Here is a 26,801-nt window from a genome sequence, read left to right on the forward strand (position 1 = left end):
TCAGGTGTGAAACCACGGGAATAAAAGATTCTTGCTCAGACTCTCTTCTTGTTTACCAATCCATTCTTGTGTTTCTACCTTGTCTGTGACAGTTGGGAACACTGTCAGCCTTCTTGCAAAGCCACAATGTTGCTAGAAAACTGAGCTGAAAGGACCCTTGAAAACACTGAATGAGTAGTGTAATGGAAGGATACCCGAGAGGTACATGGCAGAAGGAGGCAGAGTTGGACCCAGATTTCAAGTCTCTGAGCTCCAAGTCAGTGCTCTTCCTGCTGGAGGCACAGCCTGGTTTACTCTGGAGTTGTGGCTTTCTGCCCGAGGCACGCCCTCAGTTTGCGCAGACATCCATGGTCTCCCACAGCCACTACAGAGCAGGATACACTCCAGCTGGGGCAAGGTCTAGTTTCCTGAGCATCTGCCCGAGGAACCAAGTATCCTCTGCCTCTGGAGCTCACCTAATGTGAAAACTGCAGAGGAGTCTTGATGCCTCCGTGTGAGTGTCAAATGAATAAATAAGCCCCAAGCTGCAGCATTAGTCATGGAATATTTTTCATATCCTTTTTAAAAGAATAGTGGGTATTATAAGGAGCCAGTGAAAGGTTACTGGATGAAAGGGAAAATTACCACAACTAAGTCATTTTAGAAGAGAGGAAGGAGAAAATGACTGTTTGCCGGGGGAACAATGGTTGCAAAAAATCAGGTTGACTACATGATTGCTTCAGTTAGTTTCTGCTGAGATGAAGGTGCAGGTCAGGACATGAGTTTCATAGAGAAACTGCTGGGGAAATGCAATATGATCAGGGGACTTTGATCCTCAGGGAAATGTCCTCAATTCTCTGTAGTAAAGAGTTACACAATCCAGCCCATCTGCCATGTGCTTTCATGTTGATGTTAGGAGCCATGTAGTAGGTTCATACTTACAGTGAATCAATGCACAACACAAAAGAAAGGTCTTGAGCCATTTCATTTGCTGGGCTGTTTGAGCCCATTGTTACACCAGTGCCGCTCACTGAGGGTCTCTGTTTTTTCACTTGTCCTCTATATTATCAAGCATTCCTTTCTCCAGGACTAGGCCCTCTTGGTAATATTTCTAATGTCTGTGAGATTCTATCTCATCTACCTTGGTTCTAAGGATTCTAACTGCTTCTTCCAAGGCACTTTTGTTCATTTTGCTTGCAGTTCATGGTAAATTCAGTATTTTTCTCCATCATTTAAAAGCATTACTTCCTCTTCTGTCTTCCTAATTCATAGACCAGCTTTCTCAGGAATGTGAGGCAATTGAAAATGTCATGACCTGGGACAAATTCACGTTAATTCTCAAAGTGCCATCTTTTCAACACTTTGAGATCTTTTGCAGATTTCTCAGTGGAGAACATTGTTTGATTTCTTGACTTCTGCTTCCATCTTCATAGGATAGTCACAAGTTGTTAGAGAGTCTTCCTTCAATTCTAATTTGAAAGTCTTCTTCATATAGTTTAGCTTCTTGAATTATTTTCTTTTTTTCTATAATTATATTTTATTAATTTTCATAAACATTTACAGAGATTTTGGGCTTCCACTCATTCATTGTTGCACTATTCTCTCTACCCTCCTCCCAGTTTGTTCTTGTCCAAATGCCACAGTGCTTGTCAAAGCCAGTTCTGATTAATCTTCTTTGTCAGTGTGTCCTTTGCCATTCCCTATCACTCCTCCCTGAGAGAGACTTCACCCTGAGTCATAAGGAAAAGGGGATGGCGTATTCTCTTAGCTACTTCCTGCTGAAAAGGGACGCTGTGGGTTTCAGGGTGAAGATCTTCTCTCACTACGCTAAAGGGCCCCTTTGGCAGTAGGAAACACATAGACTATTATGGAGATTGATTTTGGAATTTAGATGCACTCTTATTGATTGTGCTTGGCTGTACATGTTTATATCCTTGAAGATGTATCATGGGGGTGTTGCAACCTAGAAGACACAAATTTGACTAACAAGTTATAAGTACATGAGTCCAAAAATTATGGAAAAGTAAAAGAAAAGATTCTTTCATTGTTTTACAAACCCTCTCCCAGGTCCCCTCCACCATGTAGCCCTCGCTCTAGTCTCCTGTGATGACAGAAATACCCAGTTATAGATTAAATAATGATGTTGAAAGGATACTTTCCTGATGCCCACATTTCCTGATTTTAAACCAAACATTCTATCCTTCTTCTCTTCAAGTGACTGTATCCTGATCTACATACAGGTTTCACGTGACCACATTTTATGTTCTTATCTTCCTATTCTGCACAATAATATCCATAATTTGTTAAAGATAAAATATGAAGATAAATAGTCTAATGCCTTTGCAAACCCAAAACAAATGAGTTTGTAAGTCAAGATCCATCTAACATCAACACTCATCACCTTGGAATGATCTTATTCCAAGTACCCTTCCAAATCTAAATCTTCAGTTTCATCAGATTTGACATTAGAGGTTAGTTCACAGTTTCTGTTCTTCCTGTAGGCTCTTGAGTATTATTCCATATCTGTCAATATCAATAAAACAAAGATCCTCACCATGAGGTCAACACAACCAACATCATGGCAGATTTAGAAAGAATTGAAGTTATTGGTGTTTTCATCTTGCTTGGATCAACAATTCACACCCTTGAACCAGCATTCAGGAAATCCAAACATATATTATGTTGGGTGAGTCCTCTGTCAGGAATCTCTCCAAATTTATATATAGAAATAGATAATATAGAAAGAGATGGCAGAGGCAGTAAGAGAGGAAAAGATAGAAATGATAGAAACGGCAGAAGGAAGAGATAGATACAAATACTTACTTGTCAAATGGCTCATTTACATTAATTGTAAGCTGTAGGTGAAAATACCTATGTCACTGTTCTAGTTTTCCCAATATACCTAATGATCCACACTGTAAGTGCTGAAAAAATGCATTCCCAATGAACAAATGCATTTCCAAACTCTCCTTTATAAAGTCGTTTTTAGGTGCCTTAGTCATGCTGTCAGAAGGTGCTTGTCCTTGGAAAAAGATCTCATGCTTGGAAAAGTAGAAGAGTTCAGTGAGATAAAAGCCACTGGAACTTCAACAAGGCTTGAGATTGTCAAGATGGAATAGGGCAAGATGTTGATATGTTGTTCACAGAGTCAGAGTTATCAACACAGAGGCACATCACAACAACAATAACAAGTGCTTTTGCCCTTTATTGAATTACTGCTTGTAGCCTGATTGTGGCAAAGGTCTTTTACCTCATTTACCTCCTTTTGAATCCTCAGAAGACCTCTGAACTGAAGATTCTTGTTCAACTTTACAGTTGAATAGTGGACACTTGCAATCATTTTGTCTTTTATTCTCAAGACCATGCAATAGAAGGATGATTTTTTTTTTCTCTCATCTCCTTCCCCTTGGCGATGAGTACTCATTCAGTGAACAGCTGCAGCATGCCTAACGTGAGGAAGGAGGATTCTCAGCACACAAGAAGCACACACCCAGAGGCACAACACACTCACAGGAAGCTAGGAGACCACTCAGCATAGCAAAGTGCATTCTCCATCCAAATTAATGCAAAGGATAATTGCTAGTGGAAGGGAAATGATAAGTGTCAGCTGAAACATCTTACTGCATCTTAAAGCGGGAGACAGGAAACTAGTAGGATTAATTAGGCACACCGAGGGTGGGACCTTAGCCGCTTTGATTCACTTTGTGACATTAGGTTCTGTAAGCACTAGATTTTGTGTGTGAGTGCATGGCTTTTTAAAATCAACAAAAATGAATAACAATAATACTATCTTACAGGGTTACAGGGAGAACTGAATGAGAATAATCAAGTTGCTATCATATTGACCCTGATTCACATTGACCACATACGTATCAGTAGGATTGTATACAATGGACTTCATAATTGTGATTTTAATAATTGTTTACAAAAAAGTTGGATTTTCATTCACTGTTGCACATTTTCCTGCCTCCCTCCCTCCTCCTCCAGTTCACTTTCTTTTCTTTTTTTTTCTTAATATTAATTCATTGTTTCACAATTTCCTCCCTCCCCCACTCCCCAGTCCTTTTGACAGTGTACCTCCTTTTCTGGACTGTTGGCATACATATAATGCCTAATCATACTTTCCTTTTAAACAGTTCTTTCCTTCATCTATCCCATTGGAGTGTTCATTATTTATTCACTCTTACATTTCTCCTCCCAAGTCCCCATGTCAGTCCTTCTTTATAACAGTGATGCTACACAGCATTTGATCTTTTATAACTAAGTAACTTCACTCAGCATAAGGTTCTCCAGGGTCACCTATGTTGTGTAATGTTTTGCAAATTCATTGTTTTTCAATGCTGTGTAGTAACCATGGGATTTTTAATGACTGATTTTTTTTTTTTTTTTAGATTGACAGACTTTATTTTAGTTTACTCTTAGTAAACTCAAACCTCTATTCAGTTAAGTGCTGAGCCTGTTAATCAAATATTCCACACAGGAATTCTTCTGCTAGCCATAAGTCCTCATGTTATTGTTGGAATTGACTCACAGTGACCCTGAAAAGTATAGTAGAATTTCCCAGTAGGGTGGGTTTTGTATGCTGTCATCTTTATGCCATGGGAGAAAGATGACCAGTCTCCTCCTATAAAAAGCCTCAAAAACCAAAGGAAGGCGCATTATGAGTTGTGATCATTTCTTTGGCTGGATGAGTAAGTGGGGCCGTCTTTGTGGGTGCAGGTCACCAAATATTTTCTCCCACACAGTGGCTGGGGGGTTCAAACTACAGACTTTTCAGTTTGTAACTGAGTGCACCAGTGGTTTCTATAATTGTAGTTACTGTCATCATGATATTGTACATTCCCCTGGAACTTACTCCCTTGCTCAGTGATCCCAGAGAGTAGTTAACTTTCCTCAGCTTTTGTTCCTACATTAGCCTGAGCAGAGCCTTGGGTGATCGCATTCCTATTGTTCAATACCTCTGACTTTGGGAAAACCCAGGTCCACCTCCTTTGAGCTATACCTGCTCATCTCTGTTCTTCTGCCTGGAAGCCTTGTATCAATTAGTTGTTGTAAAGCAGTTAATATATGCCAGACACTGCCAACCCTTTTCCTGCATTATCTTCAGATGGCCTATAACAGTCTAATCCTTAAAATGGTGCCCCAGTTTCTTCTTTAAAAGGAGAATGATAATATTGTTTACTACTTTGTGTTTTGTAAAAAGTGTTGACCGCCTTGTGTTTTATAAGAATTAAGTGAGTTCACACACCCTGCTCAATACATTTCCTACCATACAATGCCTGCTCAATAAGCATTAACAATTGTTTATTGTTGTAGCTATAATTATGTTTTTTATGACTATGGTGTCTTCTTATTTTTACAATACGTTGGTGGCAGCCAGAGCTGTTATGTTGAAGTCCAAACTCATCATGGTCTAACCAAAAACTCTCCTATTCTTGCCACCCCCTGTTCCTCTTCAGTGCTCAAGTCTCCTTGCTTGGCTTGAGATTCCTTAATTTAGGATGTGTCCCCTTCTGCCTCCTGTTCTAAACACATTCTATTCCCTGTGTGAGGATTTCCCTTACCCCACACCACCTTCTTTGCTTCGGTTTATTTCTGTTCAACCTTTTTATCTCAAATTCAATTATGTTCTCATCTCAAAACCTTCTCTGGACCCTTACTTCCCAAGTCTGAATTGGGGGAAACCTTTCCTTTATGGACTTGTAACCCCAGTTTCATTGCATTATTGTTGTTGTTGTTGTTGTTTTGTAAGGTGCCATCGAGTCAAATACAACTTATAGCAAACCTATGAACCAAAGATCTGAACCCAGTTCTATCCTGCACCATCCTTACACTTCATGGCACAGTAGAGCCCATTGCAGTAGTCACTGTGTCAATCATTGATGCACTTTAGTCCTCAAACTGACATCATCACTCCTCAATAATTTAGAGAGGTTCCCAGATGTTCTGCGGATTTTCCCAGTGCACTGTGTCTCCTTATTTCCTGACTACGAGTATCAGGGGATGTTAATTGTAGATCCAAGCAAGATGAAACTGTTAACCGTCTCAGTCTTCTTCTCTCCTATCAGTCCCATGGTGAAAATATTTATTTTCTTGACATTGAGATACAATCCATTTGGAAAGATGCATTCATTGATGTTCTGCAAGTGCTTCACAACCTTTTTACTTTCAGCAAGCAAGGTGATATCATCTTCATAATATAGGTTATTGATGAGTCTCCCTCAGATTCTGCTGCCACATTCCTCTGTATAGAGTCCAGCTTCTCAGATAATGGGCTTAGTATACAGATTGAATAGGTATGGAGAGAGAATACAACCCTGACACACTCTCTTCTCAGTTTTAAGCCATGCAGTATTTCCCTACTCTGTTTGCACAACAGCCTCTTAGTCCAGGTTTAGGTTCCGCATGAGCACAATTAAGTGGTTGGCGATCCCCATTCTTTTCAATGTCAGCCACAACTAGTTATGATTCACACTGTCAAATACCTTTGCATAGTCAATAAAGCACAAATAGACATCCTTCTGATACTTTTTCTTTTTAGCCAGGATCTGTGTGACATTTGCAATGCTATTTCTGGTGCTACGGTCTCTTCTAAATTCTACTTGAAATTCTGGTAGTTCCCTATTTATCTACTGTTCCAGCCATTTTTAATGACCTTCAGAAGTATTTTGTTTGCATGTGATATTAATGATACTGTTTAATGGTTTCCACATTCAGTTGAATGGCCAGACAGTTGTCCTCCAAATTCTTGGCATAGACTGTTGATCACATCCAAGGCTGCATCTGTTAACTGAAACAAGTCAATTGGTATCCCATCAATTCCTGGGGCCTTATTTTTCTGTCAATGCCATCAATGCAAGCATTTACCTCTTCCACCATTACCATTGGCTTCTGTTCATATGGTTCTTCCTGAAATTTTTCAGTGTCAATCAACTCTTTTTGGTACAGTGTTTCTGTGTATTCCTTCCCTCTCCTTTCTATGCTTTCTGGGTTATTCAATATATTGCCCATAGCATCTTTCAGTATTGTGACATGAGGCTTATATTTTTCAGTTCTTTCAGCTTGAGAAATGCAGAGCAAGTTCTTCCCTTTTTATTCTCCAATTCCAGCTCTCTGCACATTCCATTATAATATTTTGCTTTGTTTTCCCTAACTTAAAATCTTCTGTTCAGTTCTTTCACTTTGACATGTTTTCCTTTGTTTAAGCTTCTCAATGTTCCAGTGCAATCTTTAGACTCTCTTCTAGCATCCATTTAGATCTTTCTTTCTTCTCTGTTTTTGTAATGACCATTTGCTTTCTTCATGGATGATATCCTTCCTATCATCTCACAGCTTTCCTGGTCTTCAATCATTAATGTTCAGTGCCTCAAACCTATTCTTAAGATGATCTTGAAATCAAGGTGGAATTGAGTCAAAATCATATCTTGCTTCTTATGGACTTATTTTAATTTTCTTTGCCCTCAATTTGGACTTTCTTATTGATGATTTGACCCACAGTCCATCCCTGGCCTAGTTTTGACTTTCAATATTCAGTTTCCCCAACTATTTCTTCCACAAATGTAGTTATTCTGATTCCTGTGAATCTTGTCAGGTGAGATCCATGTGTAAAGTCATCATTTGTGTATTTTAAAACAGGTATTTACAATTAATAAATCATTGTAAATGCAAAATTCAGTCATTCTGTTTCCAGCCTCGTTTCTATCACCAAACCCATATTTTCCAACTACTGTTAGTTCTTCACTGTTTCCTACTTTTGCATTCCAGTCACAAGTTATTATTAACACATTTTGATTGCATGTTTGGTCAAATTAGGCTGCAAGATTTGATAAAAATTCTCAATGTCTTCCTCTTTGGACATAGGAGTGAATAATAGTCATCTTAACGAGTCTTCCTTGTATGCCTATAGATACTATCCTAACACTCATAATATTGTCTTTCAGGATAGAACTTAAAATTTACTTTCTGAGTATGCATGCAATACCATTCTTCTTCTGTTTTTCATTCCCTGCATAGTATGTCGTATGATTATCTGATTCAAAGTGGCCAAAACTGGTCTATCTCATCTCATTAAAGCCTAGTCAATATTCATGCATTCTACTTCATTTTTAACAATTTCCAGTTTTTTCCAACATTCAAGCTACATACATTTCATGTTCCAATTATTAAATTATGTTTGTTATTGGTTTTCCCTCATTTCAACTGGCCTTCAAATCTGGGCTCTGTCACTCCACAACTATAACTATCTTCTTTCTTTAGTGTTCATAGGATTTTCAAAGTTCTGTTATTTAGGAAGAAGATGGCCGGCCCATCCTGCTTCCTAGTCTGTCTTAATAAGGGATCTCCACCAAAACCTGTCCATCATGGATAATCCTTATGGCATTTGACACACCAGTGACATAGCTTTTAGTATCACAGCCACCCCAAGTTATCTCAGTACAGCAAACTGACAGACAAGTGCTATACCACTTTGAACAATGCTCTCCCCAAACACAATTATCAATCAACTCTTTAAAACAAAAGCCCACCTACCAGGTCCTGATTGCTTAAACAAGAAGCTTTCAGCCTTCAACTGATTGTTAACAAAATCAGAAATGGCAAATCAGCTTATACTTGATTGTTAACAAAATTAAATGTCCAACCTGTTTACATCTAGTTTTCAAATAAATAAAAAACACTTACCCTTCAGAAACAAAGTGCATGGCTAGGTTAACTTATTTTCAATTTTCCCAGCAGTTGCTATGATACATCCATTTATATGTCCCTTAGGGACCAGCCTAGTGTCAGGAAAAATTAGACATCAGTGACAGCTTTCCAAAGAGAAAATGAACAATATGAGGGTCCCATATCCTCCTTGTCTTCTCCTGCACTGAGCTCATTCCATTTTCAAGGTATGACGCTTGCAACATTGAGGGACACCAGATGGTACTAATTACTGCCAGCCATTAGTCCATATTGTACATTGGGTATTTTACATACTTTATCGGTTTTATTCCTCATGCTAACTCTGCTAGCTAGATATTAATATCCTCATTTTTCAAATAAAAAAATGGAGATTCAGAGAGTTTAAATGGCTGCCCAAGGCCATGTAGCCAGTGAAGCTGGGACTGCAGAGAAACTAGCCCCCCAGCCCCTGTCAACTTGTCTGCATTATTACTTCTGCCACAGGGTGCTGAGAAGACACCCTAAGGCCTGGGGTAGGGTAGGCAGGTAGGGGAGCAGATTACACCATATCCAGTAACTGTACTAGGTTTCTCCCTCCCCGGGAGCTCAGGAAACATGGCTGCCCATTTTACCAGAGAATGATTAGTGTGCATCTGTGGGGGGCTTGTCACTGTCTCTGCCCTGAGTCATCCATTCACACCTCTCTGTGAGTGGCATAGACCTTTCCTGCTGTTTATTAACAGCGGGCCTTGTCAGCATCTGTTCTCAGCCTCCCTGCCTAATTCTCATCCTGTGTGGGGCTCGGGCTGCCTTGGCCAAATGGGAACAAGGTAATGATTCTCACTAGAGCAATCAAATGAGGAAATGGCACCTTCACCCAGCCTTGTGAGGGCTGCCTGACTCAGTTTTTAAACTCCTCCAATTCGACAAAAAAAATAAGGGTGTCAGACTGGAGTGAGGGGTAGGTTCTTGTAGAACAACTTAGACAATCTCTAGACTTAAGTACGGAAAACAGGCACAGCGACACCATTGAGGAGTCAGAATAAGTGTCCGCTTGCTACCTGATACCCAAATATTTGTTGACTGAATGAATGATTATTAAATTTGCATTGCATTTTAGACTTTGCAAAACATTTTAATGCATTCTGTCATTGCATCCTCACAATAATCCTATGAGGTTGTGAGGGAGAAACTATATATAAAATTTCCATTTTGCAGATGAAACAAACAAACAAACAAAAAAGACTCAAATACATCCCTGGAAACTGTTAAGAGCATAGGGAGCTCTGTTGACTTAATGGATAGGGAGTGATAGTAGCCCAAAGGAGTTAGCTCTCTGGTGGTTCATATCCACCAGTACGAGGGAGAAAGATGGGTAATCTCTTCTAGTGTACTTTATAGCCTGTGACAACACGTTGGAAGTTTCAGTTATGAGTTGATTCCTATCAGATGACAGTGAATTGGGTTTTTGGTATTTTATACTCTGTTTTTGAGAAACTATGGTGCTGTGTTTCTTCCTTTCATTACACATGGGTTGGGCTAGGTGAGCCACATGCACAGGTAAAGACTCAGGCTCTGAGAGTATAGAAAGAATATACAAAGGCTGTCCTTTGGAGTCTTCTTGGGAAGGGGGACCTGGATCCAAATTCCCCAGCTTTTCAGTTTCAAGAGCTCTGACTTGCCCACACAGAAAAAGTTAAAGAAGTTTAACTGGTGTTCCAGATAAGATGTACAAGACCAGAAGTCTTGCAAATCTGAATGCAGTTAACTCCTATGTTTATCACATCCTGCCATCGTGAACTAAAGTTAAGTCTATATTCTCCCTAAGACCTATTTTTCCAACTGTATAACAGGAATAAGACTGTGAACTTCATAGGGTTATTGTTAAAAAGTTAAGGTGGTAACACATGTCTAGAACCAAGCACTCTTCTTAGTAGGGAATAATCAATGGTAAAGATGATGTTGGTGCTGATAGTATTGTTTGATAAAGACTTTCAGCATGACTTCTTGGTTTCCCTGTGTGATACTAAGCATCCCATCTCACTTATGCTCAGTATTGTTCATTGATCCCTTCACCCTTTGTCATTATGACAGCTCTAAAGACCTAAACTTGGATTCAGTAGGAAGGATGAAACCCTGATTAAGAAATAAGTCCCTGATTTAAGAAATTCCAGCATCTGCTTTAGTCTCTTTCTCTCTCTGCCCAGATTCTTCATTCCCCTGCCTGACACATCACTTCTCTTGACTTAGTAACAGCCCCTGTGTCAGGTTTTTGTTTTTTAAGTAATGCTCTCCTTGTATAACTGATATTTATAAAGAATCAAGTCTTTTAAAAATTTCTTTATTTGTGTAGTTGGAGCTGTGTCTGGGTTCCACTGGAAGGTGACTTTTTTTTTACTTGTTTCTCTCGTCTCTGTTTCTTTGTGCAGTTTCCCATCTTTGTTCTTTCTGTGTATGTTCTTTTCAACTCAAATAATTTTCAATTTCCTACTCTGTCTTCTCTCTTATGCTCTATCTCTCTGCCTCCCTCCCTCGCTCTCTCTCCTCCTCCTCCTTCTTTGAATTATCTTGTGTTTCTTCAACCCCCTTTCTATCTTCCCCTCCCCTGTCCTTGATTCTGGTCTTTTACTCTGCTTTCATGCACACACACACACACACACACACACACCTATATCTTTACATTGCCACCTTATCCTCCTTTTTTCTCTATTTTTCTATTACTTCTCCCTCCTCCTCCTATTTTGTCTGATTTGTTTTGCTATTTCCCCCTTTATCTTTTTACTTATTTTTATCCTTTTTATTTTTAAATTATCTTTTCGTTTATTTTTCTTTCTCTCTAACTTTCTTTTAATCTCTCTATGAGATTTTTCTTTGTATCTTTTCATTTATTTTTCTTTCTCTCTTTCTTTTAATCTCTCTATGAGATTTTTCTTTGTATCATTTTTTGCTCTGTAATTCTGTCTCATTAGCTCTTTATCAGTGATCTATGCATGGACTCTATATCTGTCTCTCTTTCCATCTAGTTACGTACTGCTGGGTGGCTGTGTGTTTCTCCTTTTCCTCCTTCCTTTCTAACAATTTCTGTACATTTTTTTTCTTGTTCTCTTACATTCTCATCATTCCCTGTCCCACTGTTCATTTTCTCCACTCTCTATTTCTTCTCTTTCTGAAAGTATTAATATTTTAACAATTTTAATGCTTTCCCAGGACCCTCAGCTCTTTCTATGACTCAAAAGTGGCACGTCTTCCAGGAGATTCATTTAAGAACTAGTAATTCTCTCTCCCCTACACCTGAATTCACTCTTCACAGTTAGGAAGCAGAGAGTGGGGTTTAGGTAGGTATTCTGGAAACGTTTGCTATGTCTTCTCTTTTGTCTCCATTCCTCAACCCTGAACACGGAGAGTTTGGAATGGGAACCCAGAACTGGGAAGGAGGAATCCTATTGGAGAGACAATCACATTTTGTTTGTATAACTAACTAATGGAGGGAATTACACTTATGCTTTGCCATACGACCTTATTTTATTTGAAAACATCTACTAAAGAAATATTTTTACTAGATTCTGTGATGGGAGCCAGAAAGGGGGAATTAAATGTGGAGTCTTGCTCTCCAAAGCCTGGAAGTCTTTTCTGAAAACCCTAGATTAAGATAAAAGAGATAACACATTTTAAAAGACATTAAAGCATTGAGTAGGTACCATCTCCTAGCTGGTCCTGCAGCAGGTCTGAGGCTGTAGACGATGTAAGAGGAGAGTATCCATCTTCCTCTAGCAGAGCTGCTGGTGGATTAAAACCATCTGAGAAGTACAGCCTTTGGGTTAAGAGAGATGTCACTGCTTATCCTCAGTGGTCTAGAGTATTGCCAGGTCATGTCAGTTCGTACTCATACCAACCACATGTGACTGAGGAGACTGACGCATAGACTCTAGTCATTACAGGAGAATATTGTCAGATCTTTCTTTCTTGAGACAGTGGGTGGGTTTGAGCCACCAGCCTTTTAGTTAGCAGTTGAACACTTAACTCATTGTACCACAAAGGGCTCTTTAAGCATTATGTAAATGTGATAGAGAGGGAGTGAAACCAGATCACTCCCTAGAGGGAAGGATTTTGAAGCTCCACCTGTCACATGTTGGTCATGAGGCCAGGAGGGACCAGTTCTCGAAGAAGGACATTATGCTTTGACGGGTGGAAGGACAGCACAAGAGAGGAAGACCCTGGACTGACACAGTGACTGGGATGGCGAAACAGGTATATCAGAGACAGTGAGATTTGCTCATGATAGGGCAGGAATCAGAGTTACTGTGCATAGGGCTGCTATGAGTCTCGGTTGACTTGACAGCACATAACAACAACAATATATGATAAGAATAAATGAATGTATTTGAACAGAGTTCTGAAATATTTCTAGGATTTCATCAGATAGAGAAGTGAGGGATGAACATTTGATGCAGAGGATAGAGCTTGAGTAAGGATTTAGAGAGAGAAAGATACATTCTGTAGTCAGATTCCTGCTTCAAGGCTCAAAACTCATTGCCATCAACTCAGTTCTGACCCATAGTAGCTCTACATTGACTTTCTGAGGGTAAAAACAATGAGAAGAGACTGTCCGTCTTTCTCTCACCAGCCCACACACTTTTTAGGGCTCATTCACCCATTCTTTATGTCTGCATATCAGCAGCTGATGGGCCCAGAGCTTCAGCTCTCACTACAAGTTGTCTTCAGCCAACTAACTGCCCCTCTTAAACAGCAATGATGGCCGATACTAGCCAATAAAGGAATGCAAAAAATGCTGAGTCATTTGTTTTATTTCAAGATGTTCCTTAAGGTCCAGAGCTTCCCACAGGATCCCCTGAGGCACCAAATCCAAACACACTGAAGCTTGGCCTTCCCTTCACCCACTTCTGTCTTCTTCATTTACTGTTGATGTATCTTTCAAGAGAAGTTTCCAGTAAAGCCCCTGTATGCAACTCTCCATTCCTGAGTCTATTTCTAGAAACAATAACCAAAAGCTGTATGTTCAGAAAATGAAAAGAGGCCCTAGTTTATGGTTGCAGACTCTATGTATAAAGTAGAGGCACGTAGACAGGTAGATGGAGACCAGATTATGGAAAACTTTAAATGCCAAGGTAACGGAATTGGATTCTCTGCTACAAGTAATGGAGAACCACTGAACAAAAGTATATCCGATCAGAGCGCAAGTTTTTTCCTCAAACTTCACTGGCACTCAGTATGGATCATGGGCAAACGGAGCTAACACTCAAGGTAGGAACTAATCTAGGGGGCCCAAACCTAGAGTTTCAAGCCTAATGGTGGAAAAATAGTGAAGAAGATGAAGGATGGTCCTGATACACCACAATTCATGTTCATTGGCCTCTTCCTGTTACATGCGCTCAAACCTTCCCTCCCCTCTGTCACAATTCTGGATTCCATTAAATGCATATCATGGAAGAACATGGTGCCTCTTTCCAGTGCCTGTGAGTCTGGTGCTCCCTTGACCTCTCCTGCAACCAAGGACACCATAAAAGTCCTGGTGTTAGGATATTCATGAGCATTGGTGACAAGCAGTTAAGCACTTGCTAGCTAACCTCATTGGTGCTTTGACCCTACCTAGTGGCTTTCTGATAAAGAAAAAAAAATTCTCAAACAGGGCCTCAAAACTGATGATCCACTCTGCAAAGATTATTGTTGTTAGGTCAAGTCGCCTGCAACTCAGTGACCCTATGTCTAACAGCTCTGAAACCTTCCCTGCCCTGAGCCAATCTCACTGATTCTGACACACCAATCCCCATTATCCCAGTTACCGTATCAATCCTTCTCATCTGGGACCTTCTCTCCTGTGCTGTCCATCCACCTTTCCAAGCATGATGTTCTTCTCCAGGGTCTAGTTCCTCCTGGCCACGTGGCCAAAATATCTAAGACAGAACTTCATAATCCTAGCCTCCAAGGAGAAATTTTATTTCACTCTCTCCAAGACAGACCTGTTTGTTTTCTTGGTGGTCCATGGTCTGTTCAAGACTCTTCCACAACTTAAAGGTATCAATTCTTCTGCTGTCCTTAGTCATTGTCCAGCTCTTTGATGCAAAGCAAGTAATTGTGAAGACCATGGTTTGGATCAGGCTCACCTTAGTCTCCAGTCTGATGTCATTACTTCTCAGTACTCTGAAGATTATAGTGTAGAGAAGTCAATGAGTCCATCACTCAAAGTTACTGTGAGTAAACACTAACTTAATGATGCCCAGCAACAACTTTAGAAATCAGCATCTATAAACTTTCCATGGTAGATTGATTGCATTTATGAGAATTTTGACAGATCTGTTGACTGTGATTTCTAGGCTCATACTATCTTTTAATAATTTCACTTGAGAAGAAGTATACATTTACTTGGAATTACATGACTGTTCTGATGGCTGTTGACACCATTTTTGATGGTCTGATTTGTATGCAATTGCCTAAAAAAAAAATAGCATACTAAACTCACACTGTTCTTTGTTTGTCTCTTTATGGAATGTGATTTGGGATAAAAATAGGGTTTAAAGTATATTCTACAAACATGTATAGCTTCAATTTTATATCTATGAAATTGGAATAATAGGAATGTGTGTATTTTTTTAGAGTCATTACGGAGAATTTTAGAAGTTGCAAACTATATCTAATGGATGGGAATAGTTTTCCAGTGGGAAGAACTTAGTACTCGGGTAAAATTTGGTACAACTCTAGTTCTTCCACATTATAATTTTTTGCAAGACACTTCATCTCTCTAGAAGCCAAATTTTCCTTACTGGCAAATGGAAATCTCACCTCTACCTTTCAGAATTATAATAACTAATGAAATAAATTGTATAAAATTGGAAGTTTTTCTCTGTATCACAGTTATGCTCATCAGTGTGTCATGTGATGGCATAACTCTTAGTAATTTTCTGTTTTTCTTATTATTTGAAATAATTATATATTGCTTCCCTAGTTATAAATATGATAAATGATAGCTTCAGATGTAGTAAATGCACATTATTTAATGTGAAAGGGGTTGTTGGTTTTTTTTAAAAAAAAAAAGTTAAACCATTCTTTTTCTCTCCAAGGGAAGAAGCGATGCTGTCCACGTACTTTGAAACCATCAATGACCTGCTGTCCTCCTTTGGACCAGTTCGTGATTGCTCCCGGAACAACGGAGGTTGCACCCGTAACTTCAAGTGTGTGTCTGACCGCCAAGTCGACTCTTCAGGTTGTGTGGTAAGTATTCATTGGCCTGCTCTCTGCCCAGGTGTCAAGGTCATTTGCCAGAGTCTCTTCCTTGTGAGGTAGAAACTGATCATGGAGGACATACTTCCTTACTATATGTCTTTTAGCAAAGTAAGTTTTCCTTTTGAGCCTTGCTTCCCTCATTTGCAAAGTATATAATTAAACTATCTCATGGACTTACTGGATGGATTAAATGACTGGTTGGAGCTAAAGTACCCAGAACACAATGTCCTAGAGACCTCCTGACCTCATGAAGGTTACAGTCCCCTTGGAAATGGCATGTCTTGTCTATGGGGACACAGTGGAGTCCATGACAATGAAATGTATGCGGTTTAGTGTGGTCCATAAAAGACAAATCCCTTTGAGAATAAATGTCTTAAGAAAACTTCCTGGTAAAGTTTATTTTAGAACTGGCTCCAAAAGATAAGCCAACTTAAATTATAAAGAATTTTGATGCTCTAGCAAAGTGGGAAGGAAAGGGGGAGAGTCCTCGTGTTCATGCAGTTTTAGTATCAAAGTGGAATAAGAATACAGAAGAAGATTTCTAAGCCCCCCCCCCATTGCCAACAACAGGAGTCTCAAGCATGACTATTTAATAAAAAGTGCCTAAGGTTTAAAATGTAGATTCCATATAGTTCAACCTCAAAAGTTACAATTTATAAAAAGGAGATAAATGTCAGGAACCTGGATTCATTCTCTCTCTCTCTCTCTCTCTCTCTCTCTCTCTCTTTCTCTCTCTCTCTCTCTCTGTGTGTGTGTGTGTGTGTGTGCCAAGAAAGAAGCTTAAGAGACATTGACCTGTAGACCTAACACCTTAGCCTTGTATTTTATGTCCTTCTTAATCTCTTCTTTAGTCAACACTTTACTTCATTGTACAGAAAACCAAATAGAGCTAATTAGATACAATTCTCGGAACAGGCTTTCTATGTAAAAGCCTTAGGGCTGTTGCTCATGCCATTCTTTCTGCCTAGAACAAATTGCTCTCCCAGCCATTGTAGCAGACAAATAGGCATATTCCAGATGTGTCTCCTACGGAAACCTTTCCCTTTGGAGAATGGCCTTGCTTTCTAGTGATCATCACTATTTTCTATAAGCACATTGATTTTCTCATCTATATCATTTTATAGTACAGACTGATTTTTCAAATTTATCTCCTTCAGATAAGTGAAGAGATAATCGAGGGACTCTGTTGGTTCGGACCAGAACTCAAATAGTGTCTATCTCAGTAAATGAGGAACAAAGGAAAAAAGCATGGGAAGGAATAGGACTAGGGTTAAGTTGGGCTAAATTTCTGAAAGTGGACTAAGAGGAATTGTGAATTTAGTCTTTCCTTAAAGTGCTTGCATATTAGCTGGGGAAATAGACATAGACCAGGAGATCAATGCAAAGTAGCAGCTTCCAGAGTACAAAGAAATGCAGTGAAACGTTTAGATTGTAGGAACTCAGAGATAGATAAATAATTAGATATTTTATTGATTAGGATTCTTAGAGTTGCAAGTGCTAGAAATTCAACTCAAACTAGCTTAAGCAAAAGGAGGAAATGTATTGACTTGAGTAACTGAGGACATTTAAGCATTATTGGATTAAGGGACACAATGTCATTGAGATGAGGTCTCCTCTCCTTTTAACTCTGATTTATTCAGTGCCATTCTAAGGTGAACTCAATGCCTTGAAGACAGGAACCTCTTTTCCTTTGACCTTCTAAGCAAAGTCCAAAATGTTTAATCTTATTGGGACAGTTTCTTTCTCATGACCACTTTTGTACTAAGCACTGTGGTCAGGAGAGTGAACTGGACTAGGCTTAGAAAAAGTTATAGCTGAACCTTGGGCCAGAATTTAAAGGCACCAAAACCTGGAGACACAAGCTGAGAGGAGACACAGTCTCTCAAAGGAAAGTACATATCAACAGGAAAAGGAGTTTATATTGGGTGGGTATATGTCTGCATCTGTATATTTCAGAATAGTGCATCCCACTCCTTCATTTTGCTTATTAAGAAACTGAAGCCAAGTAAAGCATGATCCCTTACTAGCCAAGTCATAAGTCTAGCCCAGGGCCAAACAGAACTCAAAAATATTGCCTGGACCACTAATACCTCCAAAACAGGAAGCTAACTTTCCTGAAATAAGATTAAATTACCTTTTCACTTCTTTTTCCACTATTTCTCTTTTCTCAACTCTCCTTATCCTTAGGGAATTTAATCAGTGCCTCAGAAGAATGAAACTTCAGAAAATGCATATGAGAGAGGGAGCATTTATGCACAAGCGACAGACAGACAGAGACAGAGAGGGAGGATGTGTGTGTGTATTTATGTGCAGGCAATAGTCTCTCTCTCACACACATTACTATAAACTGGGGGGAAAGGTAGTTTTTCCTTTTTTTAAAAAAAAACAAAAAACAAAAACCCAACAGTACAGACAGAGTAAGAGAAAGAACAAAAAAGAAAAAAAAAATATTTCCCTGGAGGGTAAGGGAATATTCAACAGTCTGATGAGGTTGTCAAAAACCTTCCTCTCTAGATTAAGAACCTAACGTTGAAGCTGCAGCTCCAAGGTTTGTTGGATGTGAGGCAAGCTCTTCACTGTGCCTTCAGAATAGGCAGGATAATGCCCACTTTTACACTGAGATTTAAAATCTCTCTTATTTCTCTGTAGACTCTCCATCGTGCCTGCAAAGAGCAACTTTGTTCTCACACCCTTCCCATCCCACCAACTCTGTCTAGTATAAAAATAATCTTATTTTTTTCAAACACTTTCAAGTTCTCAAACACATCCATGTTCAATAACTCATTTGTACAACAACCTTGGGTGATAGATTCTCTCACTGGTGTGGATCCTTAGATCAAACAACAGAGTAACTTGCCAACAACTCACAGCCAGGTGGCAGAAGGGAGGGCTAAATCTGTGCCCAGTCTTCCATGCTATCCTCAGCTCCAGGGTCATTTTAAGTTGTTTTCTTGTGGACCTGAGACAAATAATATCATGGAAACAGTAGGCTGGAGTGCGTTATCTTCAAGTCCTGGCTGTTGCCTAGCTTTTGAATCTACATTTACTTCACTAGCCTCAGTTTCTTAATCTTTCAATTGAGAGCAATAGTTCTAAAACTCACAACTTTTCTGAAAATCAAAGACTATGACTGGCAATGATTTAAAATCTACAATGTTCTATTTATGATTAAATCACAATTACTGTTGTTTGTATTTAGTAGATATGATATGAGAAAGTCATACGTTTTCAGAAATTCAACATTTAAATTTTTATACAAAATTTCTGTAAATTCATTTACTGACTCTTTTGACTCTTTAATTCGTTGTGGTCATTGAAGTTAGGTGCCACTGAGTTTAGCTGTTGTTACATTTTGGCAATAAGAACTGACCCATAACTGACACTCCAGTGGTTTTTCAGAGGCAGTTAATCATACAGGAAGAGACTGCCCATCCTTTTCCATACAGCAGCTGGTAGATTTGAACTGTGTACTTTCAGGATTGCAGTACAACTTCTTACCACAAGGCCACCAGAGCTGTCTATCTAGTTGTTGTTATTGTTGTTAAGTGCCATCGAGTCACCTGCGACTCATTAGAACCCTGTGTACAACAGCTCTGAATCCAGCCCTGTCCTGAGCCAGTCTCACTAATTCTGACACACCAATCTCCATTACTGTGTCAATCCATCTCATCCGCAGTTGTCTTGTTCTACACTGTCTCTTCACCCTTCTGAGCATGATGTCCTTCTCCAAGGACTGGTCACTCCTGGACACGTGCCCAAAATATGTGAGACAGAGCTTCAAAGTCCTGGCTTCCAAAGAGAAACTTGGTTTCACTCCCTCCAAGACAGACCTATTAGTTCTCTTGATGGTCCATGGTATGTTCAAGACTCTTCTCCAGCACCACAACTCAAAGGCATCAATTTTTCTTCTGTCATTCTTAGTCATTGTTCAGCTCTCTGATTCATAGCAAGTAATTGCAAAGACTGTGGCCTGGCTCAGGTGCACTGTAGTCTCTAGACTGACATCATTGCTTCTAAGTATTTCTGTTGCTTTCTAAGAGCAGGTTTTCCCAATCCTGTAGGAGACACTAATTATTGTCAACATAGGTTATAGAGAGTAAATAATGAAAAGCCAACATGTATCAGTTCTGATACCTCCTATCTTATTTGGTCCTTTGTCATCACTCTTTTTCTGTCATTATTATTATTTACACTGTTCGGGCACTCTGATGGCCTAGTGGTAGGGAGCCACACTGCCATCCTTAACTCATAAAGTTCAAATCCAGCTGCTCCGCGGGAAAAGGCTCAACTGTCTCCTCCCACCCAGTTTACTGTCTCTGAAACCCACTGGAGGGTCAGCAGTGAGTCAATTCCAACTTGGTAGTACATAACAGCAACAACAATATCTCACCTATTACTCCAAAGTTGTTATTTTTTCTATTTGATTTTCTACTTCGGCTGTGATAGTCATCTCCTAGATAATTCAGGCTTCAGTTGTAATTGCTCAAATTACAGAGAATTATAGGATGTGCAGTAGACAGAATAATGCGACCCCTCTCGCAAAGATATCCACATCCTAATCCTTAGAATTTGCAAATATATTACTTTACAGGTGAAAGGTGGAAATAGAATTAAGATTGTTAGTCAGCAGACTTTATAATAGGAAAAATATTCTATATTGTCAGAGTAGACCCAATAGTTGTCCAAACCAGAAACCAAACCCCTTGCTGCCAAATCACTTCTGACCTATTGGACAGAGTACACCACTTCCTCATAAGTTTTGGTGGTGGTGGTGGTGTTATGTGCCATCGGGTCACTATATGTACAAGAGCCCTAAACGCTGCTCCATCTTGTGCCAACCTCGCCATCTCAAACACACTCATTCCCACCACTCCACTCACAGAATTGATCCATCTCATTAAGGGTCTTCCTCTCCTGCACTGTCCCTCCACTCTGCCAAATATGATGTCCCTCTCCAAAGACCAGTCCCTCCTTGCAACATGCCCAAAGTATGTCAGACGAAGCTTCAGAATCCTTGACTCCAAAGAGCATTCCGGCTTCACCTTCTCCAGGACAAACCTGTTTGTTCTCCTAGCAGTCCATGGTATATTCAACACTCTTCTCCAGAACCCCAGCTCAAATGCATCAATTCTCTTTCTATCACCCTGGTTCACTGTCATAAGTTTTGCAAGACTATAAATCTTAAAGAAGCAGACTGTCACATCTCTTTCCAGTGTGACAGCTGGTAGGTTTGAACTTTTGATCTTTCTGTTAGCAAACACTTTTAACCACTGCATTGCTAGGTCTCATCAGTGTAATTAAATCAAATTCATCCCACTGCCATCAACTCAGTTTCAACTCATAGCAACTATGCAGGGCTGAATAGAGCTACCTATAGGGTTTTGAAGACTTTAATATTTACAAAAACAGACTTTGTAATAGAGAATGGTGAGTGAGTTTGAACTGTCAGCCTTTTGGTCAGTAGCCCGGTGTTTTTTCCTAGAACACCAACAGCGCTCCAAGTGTAATCCTAACCTGCTGCCAGCCTGACTCATGCCAACCCTCCATAGATTTCTCAAGGATATACATTTTTAAAGGAAGAGATTGCAGGGGTTCCCCCCCCCCCTTAGGGCACCTGGTGGATCCAAACCATAGACCTTTCAGTTAGCAGTGCAGCACAAAATGGACTGTGCCAGCAAGGCTTCTTAACTAATCCAAAGGTCCTTCACTGCAGAAGAGGTGGTTAGAGAAATGCAACATTGCTGCCTTTCAAGGTGAAGCAAGAGAGCCACAAGCCAGGGAATGTCTCTAGAAACTCTCTTTGAACTCAGAATATCAAAGCCATTGTTATGCAGCTGATTTAACTTATAATAACCACACAGGGCAGAATAGACCTGCCCTAGAGGGTTTCCAATGCTGGAATCCTTACTCAATCAAAATGCTGCCTATTTCTCCCATGGGGCATCTGATGGATTCAAACCACCAACTTTTAGGTTAGCAACCAAGTGTTTACTCACTGTACTGCTAAGACACCTGAAGCAGTCGTTAGGAACTAGAAAATGAAAAGAAATGCATTCATTATTTCTCTAGGAAGAAAGGCAGCCTAGAGAGAAGCCACTGTGGACTTCTAATTTATAGAATTGTAAGATACGATATTTATTTTGTTTTGTTTTAATTAACTTTCTGATCATTTGTCACAAGAGCAATGGAAAAGTAACAAATGAATGATAATATGAGGAAGGGCAATGATAGGTTTAAAATGATCTTTTCTTTTTAGTTTCTTCTAAGAAGACCTTCACCTCTTGACCAAATATTAGTAACAATGAATGAAGCGTCAGAACAGGGAGGGAGCTTGGTGTCCTCCTTCAATGTCTTACAGAGCATAAAACTGTTATCTAATAGAAATGCTGTGGATCTGACAAACACAAGGCACGTTGTAAGCAATGGTTCTGTTTCTTTTTGTGGCAGTATAACTTGTAAAAGTTTAATCAAGATAGAGGGCTAAAACCAAAAAAGACTATAAGCACTTAATCATGATACTGTGTTGAGGAGACTACTATAGCCATCTCTAAGTAATGGCTGCCCCTGAAGTATTTCAGTCCTACACTTTCTTTGTGTTATCTTGATTTCCCAGCATGAATTGCTTTTGTTTGGCCAAACAACATACAATCTAGTAATCAGAATACAATCTTTCTCATCTATTTTGAAAGGTCAACGTGTTCAGCTCACCTTCACTACTCTAGTGATTTTATAACAACCTACCTAAAAACTCAATGACTTATAACAGCTATTTTTGTTGTTACAGTTGTTCCAAGTTTGTGAGTCAGAAATGTGAGAAGGGCTCAACTGGGAGGTTTGTTTCTGACCTGGGTGTCAGCCCAAATACTTGAGGTGGAGAATTGGTCTCCAAGGTGGCCCCCTTCTTTCATTCCTCTCTAAAGCTGGCACGAGAGTGACTGACACTGGAGGCTGGCTGTTCTGGGACTCCGGGTAGGGCTCTTGCCATGGCCTTTCTGTTGTTTTCTGGAGGTTTCACAGTATGGAGACTGAAACTGCAGAGAGAGCTTCTTACAAGTGAATGTTCTAAAAACCCAGACAGAAGTTTCGAGACAATTTAGAACCTGGACTTAGAAGTCCCAGGTGACCCTTTCTACCACATTCTATGGTTCAAACAAATCAGTAACATCAGTCTAGATTTAAGGAGCAGGTATTGGGTTTCATTTCTCAACAGAGCAGTAGTACAAACTGCATGACCATCTTTAATGTATGCGTGGACTCATTCAAAATGAAGGGCTGCTGGCGTACAAAGGGTACTTAGGGATCTAACCTAGACCAGCACGTTGCCCATTATACAGAGAGAGAAAAAAGGTTAGAAAGATACAAGAAATGCTCACATCCATATAACAAGGGAGTGACAGATCAAGCTTAGACCCCACAGCTTCTCCTGTCTACTGATAATGACTTTGTAGCATCAGATTTGCCCTGGTATTATGCACATAGTACTTACGTGTACAGTACTATGAGTAAAGGAGGAGATATAAAAATAAGAGCAGGACCTTGTTTTCCAAGCAGATTCGAAAAACAAGCTAGATTTCAGCAAGATTGTCGTGTGACCTTGAACAAGTCACTTTGTTTCTCTGCATGACAACATCGAAAAGGATTGATGAGAGCGGTGGGGACATGGATGGGGTTGAGAGGAGAAGACTGACCCTCACTTAGTCCCTATTTTGTGTTATTTTGCTCTTCCTCATAGAGTTAATGCTTTTAACTGTCATCCAGAATGGCTATTCTGTCTACCACCATGCAGTGCCAGTGTGGCGAGGTGGTTTGCTTATTTTAACCAATTTCGTTCTCACTGAGCTGGGTACTATTATTGTTTTTTTTTAATTTTACACTCAAGAAAAATGAAACTGGGTTCATTTAAGGAGAGGAATACGTGGTGGGGGAGTCTCGAAGGGAGGATCCATGCTAGGTGACTGTGTGTTCCTACTAGGCCTGAGGAAGATGGAGGAATGTGCACAGTCCCTGGATCCGAGGACTGGTGGCATCTTTTAGGAAAAAGTGACTTCAGTGTCTGTTCCCAGCCCTGGCCTGTGAATTCCAGCCTGATTCTGAGTCAACAGTACACCTCTACACACAGCAGTCACCTTGTTAACACCGTCATTCCACCCACCCTCTGCCACACATGTACCTCTCTTCTACGTCTTTCCGTTTCTGTTTTGACCTAGAAAGCCATCTGGCCTCTCAGATATTACAGGGGACAATAGGATTCCCGCTGGCTCAGAGAGGCGGCATCAGCAACAAGATGCTGTCTTTTTAAAGTCAAGATGAACAAAGACAGGATTTGTCATTTGTTATAGGTCAGGTGCCTCTTACTATTTAGCCCAGTTAAGGAGAGAGCAGCTGTTTTTTATCCCTCTCGCATCCTTCCTCACTTTTAATGACTAAATTGGGCTGTAATTAAAGGAAAATAAACTCAAGAGGGACTGGAAGATATACGGGGAAAGTCAGCAGAGTGAGAAATCACTTTGGAGCACGTCCCAGGCACTGCTGACCAGGAAAATCCTGGCCGTGCCGGTGCTGGTGCCCAGCCCTTCTGTACCGAGGGGGCATGGGTGAGGACCGGGGGATGTGGGCCCTGAGCAGCAGCTTGTCATGCTCAGGAATGGATTTCCAAGGTTCAGCCCAACCCTGCAGCCCTGTGATTAGGCCTGTGACGGATTCAGAGTATAATCAGCCCAGGGTCTGCCGATATCCAAAACATTGATGCTTACCACTTTTTAAAGTTTCGAAGTATGTTTAAAGCTGTAAAACCAGGAAGCAAGACATCTTTATGAGAACTATTTTAGAGACTCCAGGACTGGGGAGCAGTATTTGAAGGGTGGACTATCCCCTGTGTGATGTGCTCATTAAAATCTTATCTGTCCTCTCTACTCGATCCAGTTCACAAATACAGAAATCCCTGATCTGCCTTCATTAGTAGTACTGGTGCAGACGTTAAACTGATAACAGTAAGAGTGATGTATAATTATCAATACTAATTATTAGTATTCTTAATAGCTACAGTACAAACAAGTGATGACTGCTATGCCTAATGCTATCAGTGCGTGTGGTATTACTGATGCAGGCTGCTGTTTTTAGTTGCTCTTGACAACTTCAAATGCGCAGAACAGAACTGCTTCACAAGGTTTCCAAGATTAGACATTTAAGAAGCTGTTGGCTAGGGCTGTATTCTGTGATGACTGTGAGTCAATTTAAACCACCAACTTTTCAATTAGTGCAAGTGCTAAGCCATTTTCACCCCCTAAGGTCTTGCCTATGGAGAATTCTCTACCTGAAAGCATTTAGAGGGACTTTTTTGAGTATTGATTATACACTAGGCCCGTCATCTCAATGAATGCTCATAGCCACTTTATGAAAGCAGGCAAAATTATTATTTCTGTTTTATGCATGAGGAATCAGACTTAGAAGAGATAAGAAACTTGGCCAAATCCAACCTCTCAGGTAAAGACTGAGCAGAAATTCACACTCAAGGCTATTTAACTCCAAAGTCCAATCTCTTACTTACCCTCCTTCCACATCCAGGTTTTGTTCTTCCTGCTTTGTGTCCGAAAGATCCAGAGGAACATGAACGTTGGTGAATGAAGATTGCCTAGTCAAGAAGGAAAAGAAGTCAGTGTTGTGTCACTGACCCAGTGCTTGACACCCAAGGCTCAGATTTTGGAGGGAGGTGGTGACAAGGGAAGGAGTTGATTTCCAAGGTTGACATCAGTGAAGGTTGGGAGTTTGCAGAATGATTAATGCTCTGAGGAAATGTCTTGAGAAGAACAAGGTGGGGTGGGAGTTGAGTCTTAGAGGCCTTCCCTGGTCTCTGCATCACCACCAGAGTGTCACTTTAGGCAAGTCACTCCTCCCAAAGTTTCAGTGCACTCACCTGCATGCTGCAGGATTGGACTAGATGTCTCCTAAGGATTCTTCCCGCTCCAGATTTAGAAAACTACCGTCCCTGCATGATCTTTAGTGACATGAAATAGAAATGCAAAGCTCTAGAGTAGACAGTTGTTTGAGGTTTTTCATGTCCAAGAAGGCCAGGGATTAGAGGCAAAATGATGGAAATCTCCAAGGCTTGAGTTCCAGGAAGAGGCCTGGAGCCTGACCATGTTGCCTTTCAATATAAATTCCGTCAAAAGATTTTTAGCTAGCCTGCTAAGAACACAAAATTCAGCCTAGGAAAACTAGAAATTGAGGTTTGCCTTAGTTTTCTATCACTGTTGTAATAGAAAAACCATAAGCAAGTGGCTTTAAATAACAGAAATTTATTTTCTTGATTCTGGAGGCTGAATGTCTAAGTGAAGGTCACACACAGCCACGCTGATTTCCTCCCTGTCGGAAGTCCTGAGCAGTCCTTGGTGCCCGATGATGCTTGCGTGGTGTCAGTCTTCTTCCCCAGAAATGTGTGCATGTGTCTTTATCTGTCTAAGCTGCTCTGTAGAGAAATCATAAGTGATTAGGTTTACAGCCCGCTCTATACTGATATGACCTCATGAGCATAACAAAATACCTCTAGTTCCAGAAGGATTACTCCTACAGCTATAGGATTCCAACGTGGAGTTTGGAGAGGTCTCAATTCCATTTATTACAGAACTAATCTGAACTTTTATCGAAAGCCCAGAACATTTGAACAGCAGGGAGAGAAATGATCCAGCTTCCACTACACACCTGAGAGATGGGGAACCTCTGTGGCGGGGCACACATCAGGTGGCCCAGGCAGCTGACCCTGGGATGGAGGATTGCATGCAGGAAGTCAGTTTGGGTTGATTTGAGGGTGAGCATCTGTGAGAGCATGAAGGAGGCAGGATTGAGAAGAGAGAGTTATGTTATGATGTAATCACATCAAATGTTTCAGAAGATCCCCTGGAAATTCTTGAGTCAAATGACCCTTC

The 26,801-nt window shown here is 40.2% G+C and overlaps 1 protein-coding gene across 1 annotated transcript in view; it reads left to right on the forward strand.

Moving 5' to 3' along the window:
• Positions 1-26,801, forward strand: part of ASTN2 (astrotactin 2) — an 895,904-nt gene that overhangs the window by 348,871 nt on the left and 520,232 nt on the right. Inside the window, exon 8 of the mRNA XM_006890703.1 lies at positions 15,717-15,867. Within this exon, the coding sequence (XP_006890765.1) occupies positions 15,717-15,867 (151 nt within the window). The remainder of the gene's footprint in view (positions 1-15,716; positions 15,868-26,801) is intronic.

The sequence above is a fragment of the Elephantulus edwardii genome, unplaced genomic scaffold (assembly GCF_000299155.1).
Source record: "Elephantulus edwardii isolate Elephantulus edwardi_28Jun2011 unplaced genomic scaffold, EleEdw1.0 scaffold00092, whole genome shotgun sequence".
In the NCBI taxonomy this organism is placed as follows: domain Eukaryota; kingdom Metazoa; phylum Chordata; class Mammalia; order Macroscelidea; family Macroscelididae; genus Elephantulus; species Elephantulus edwardii.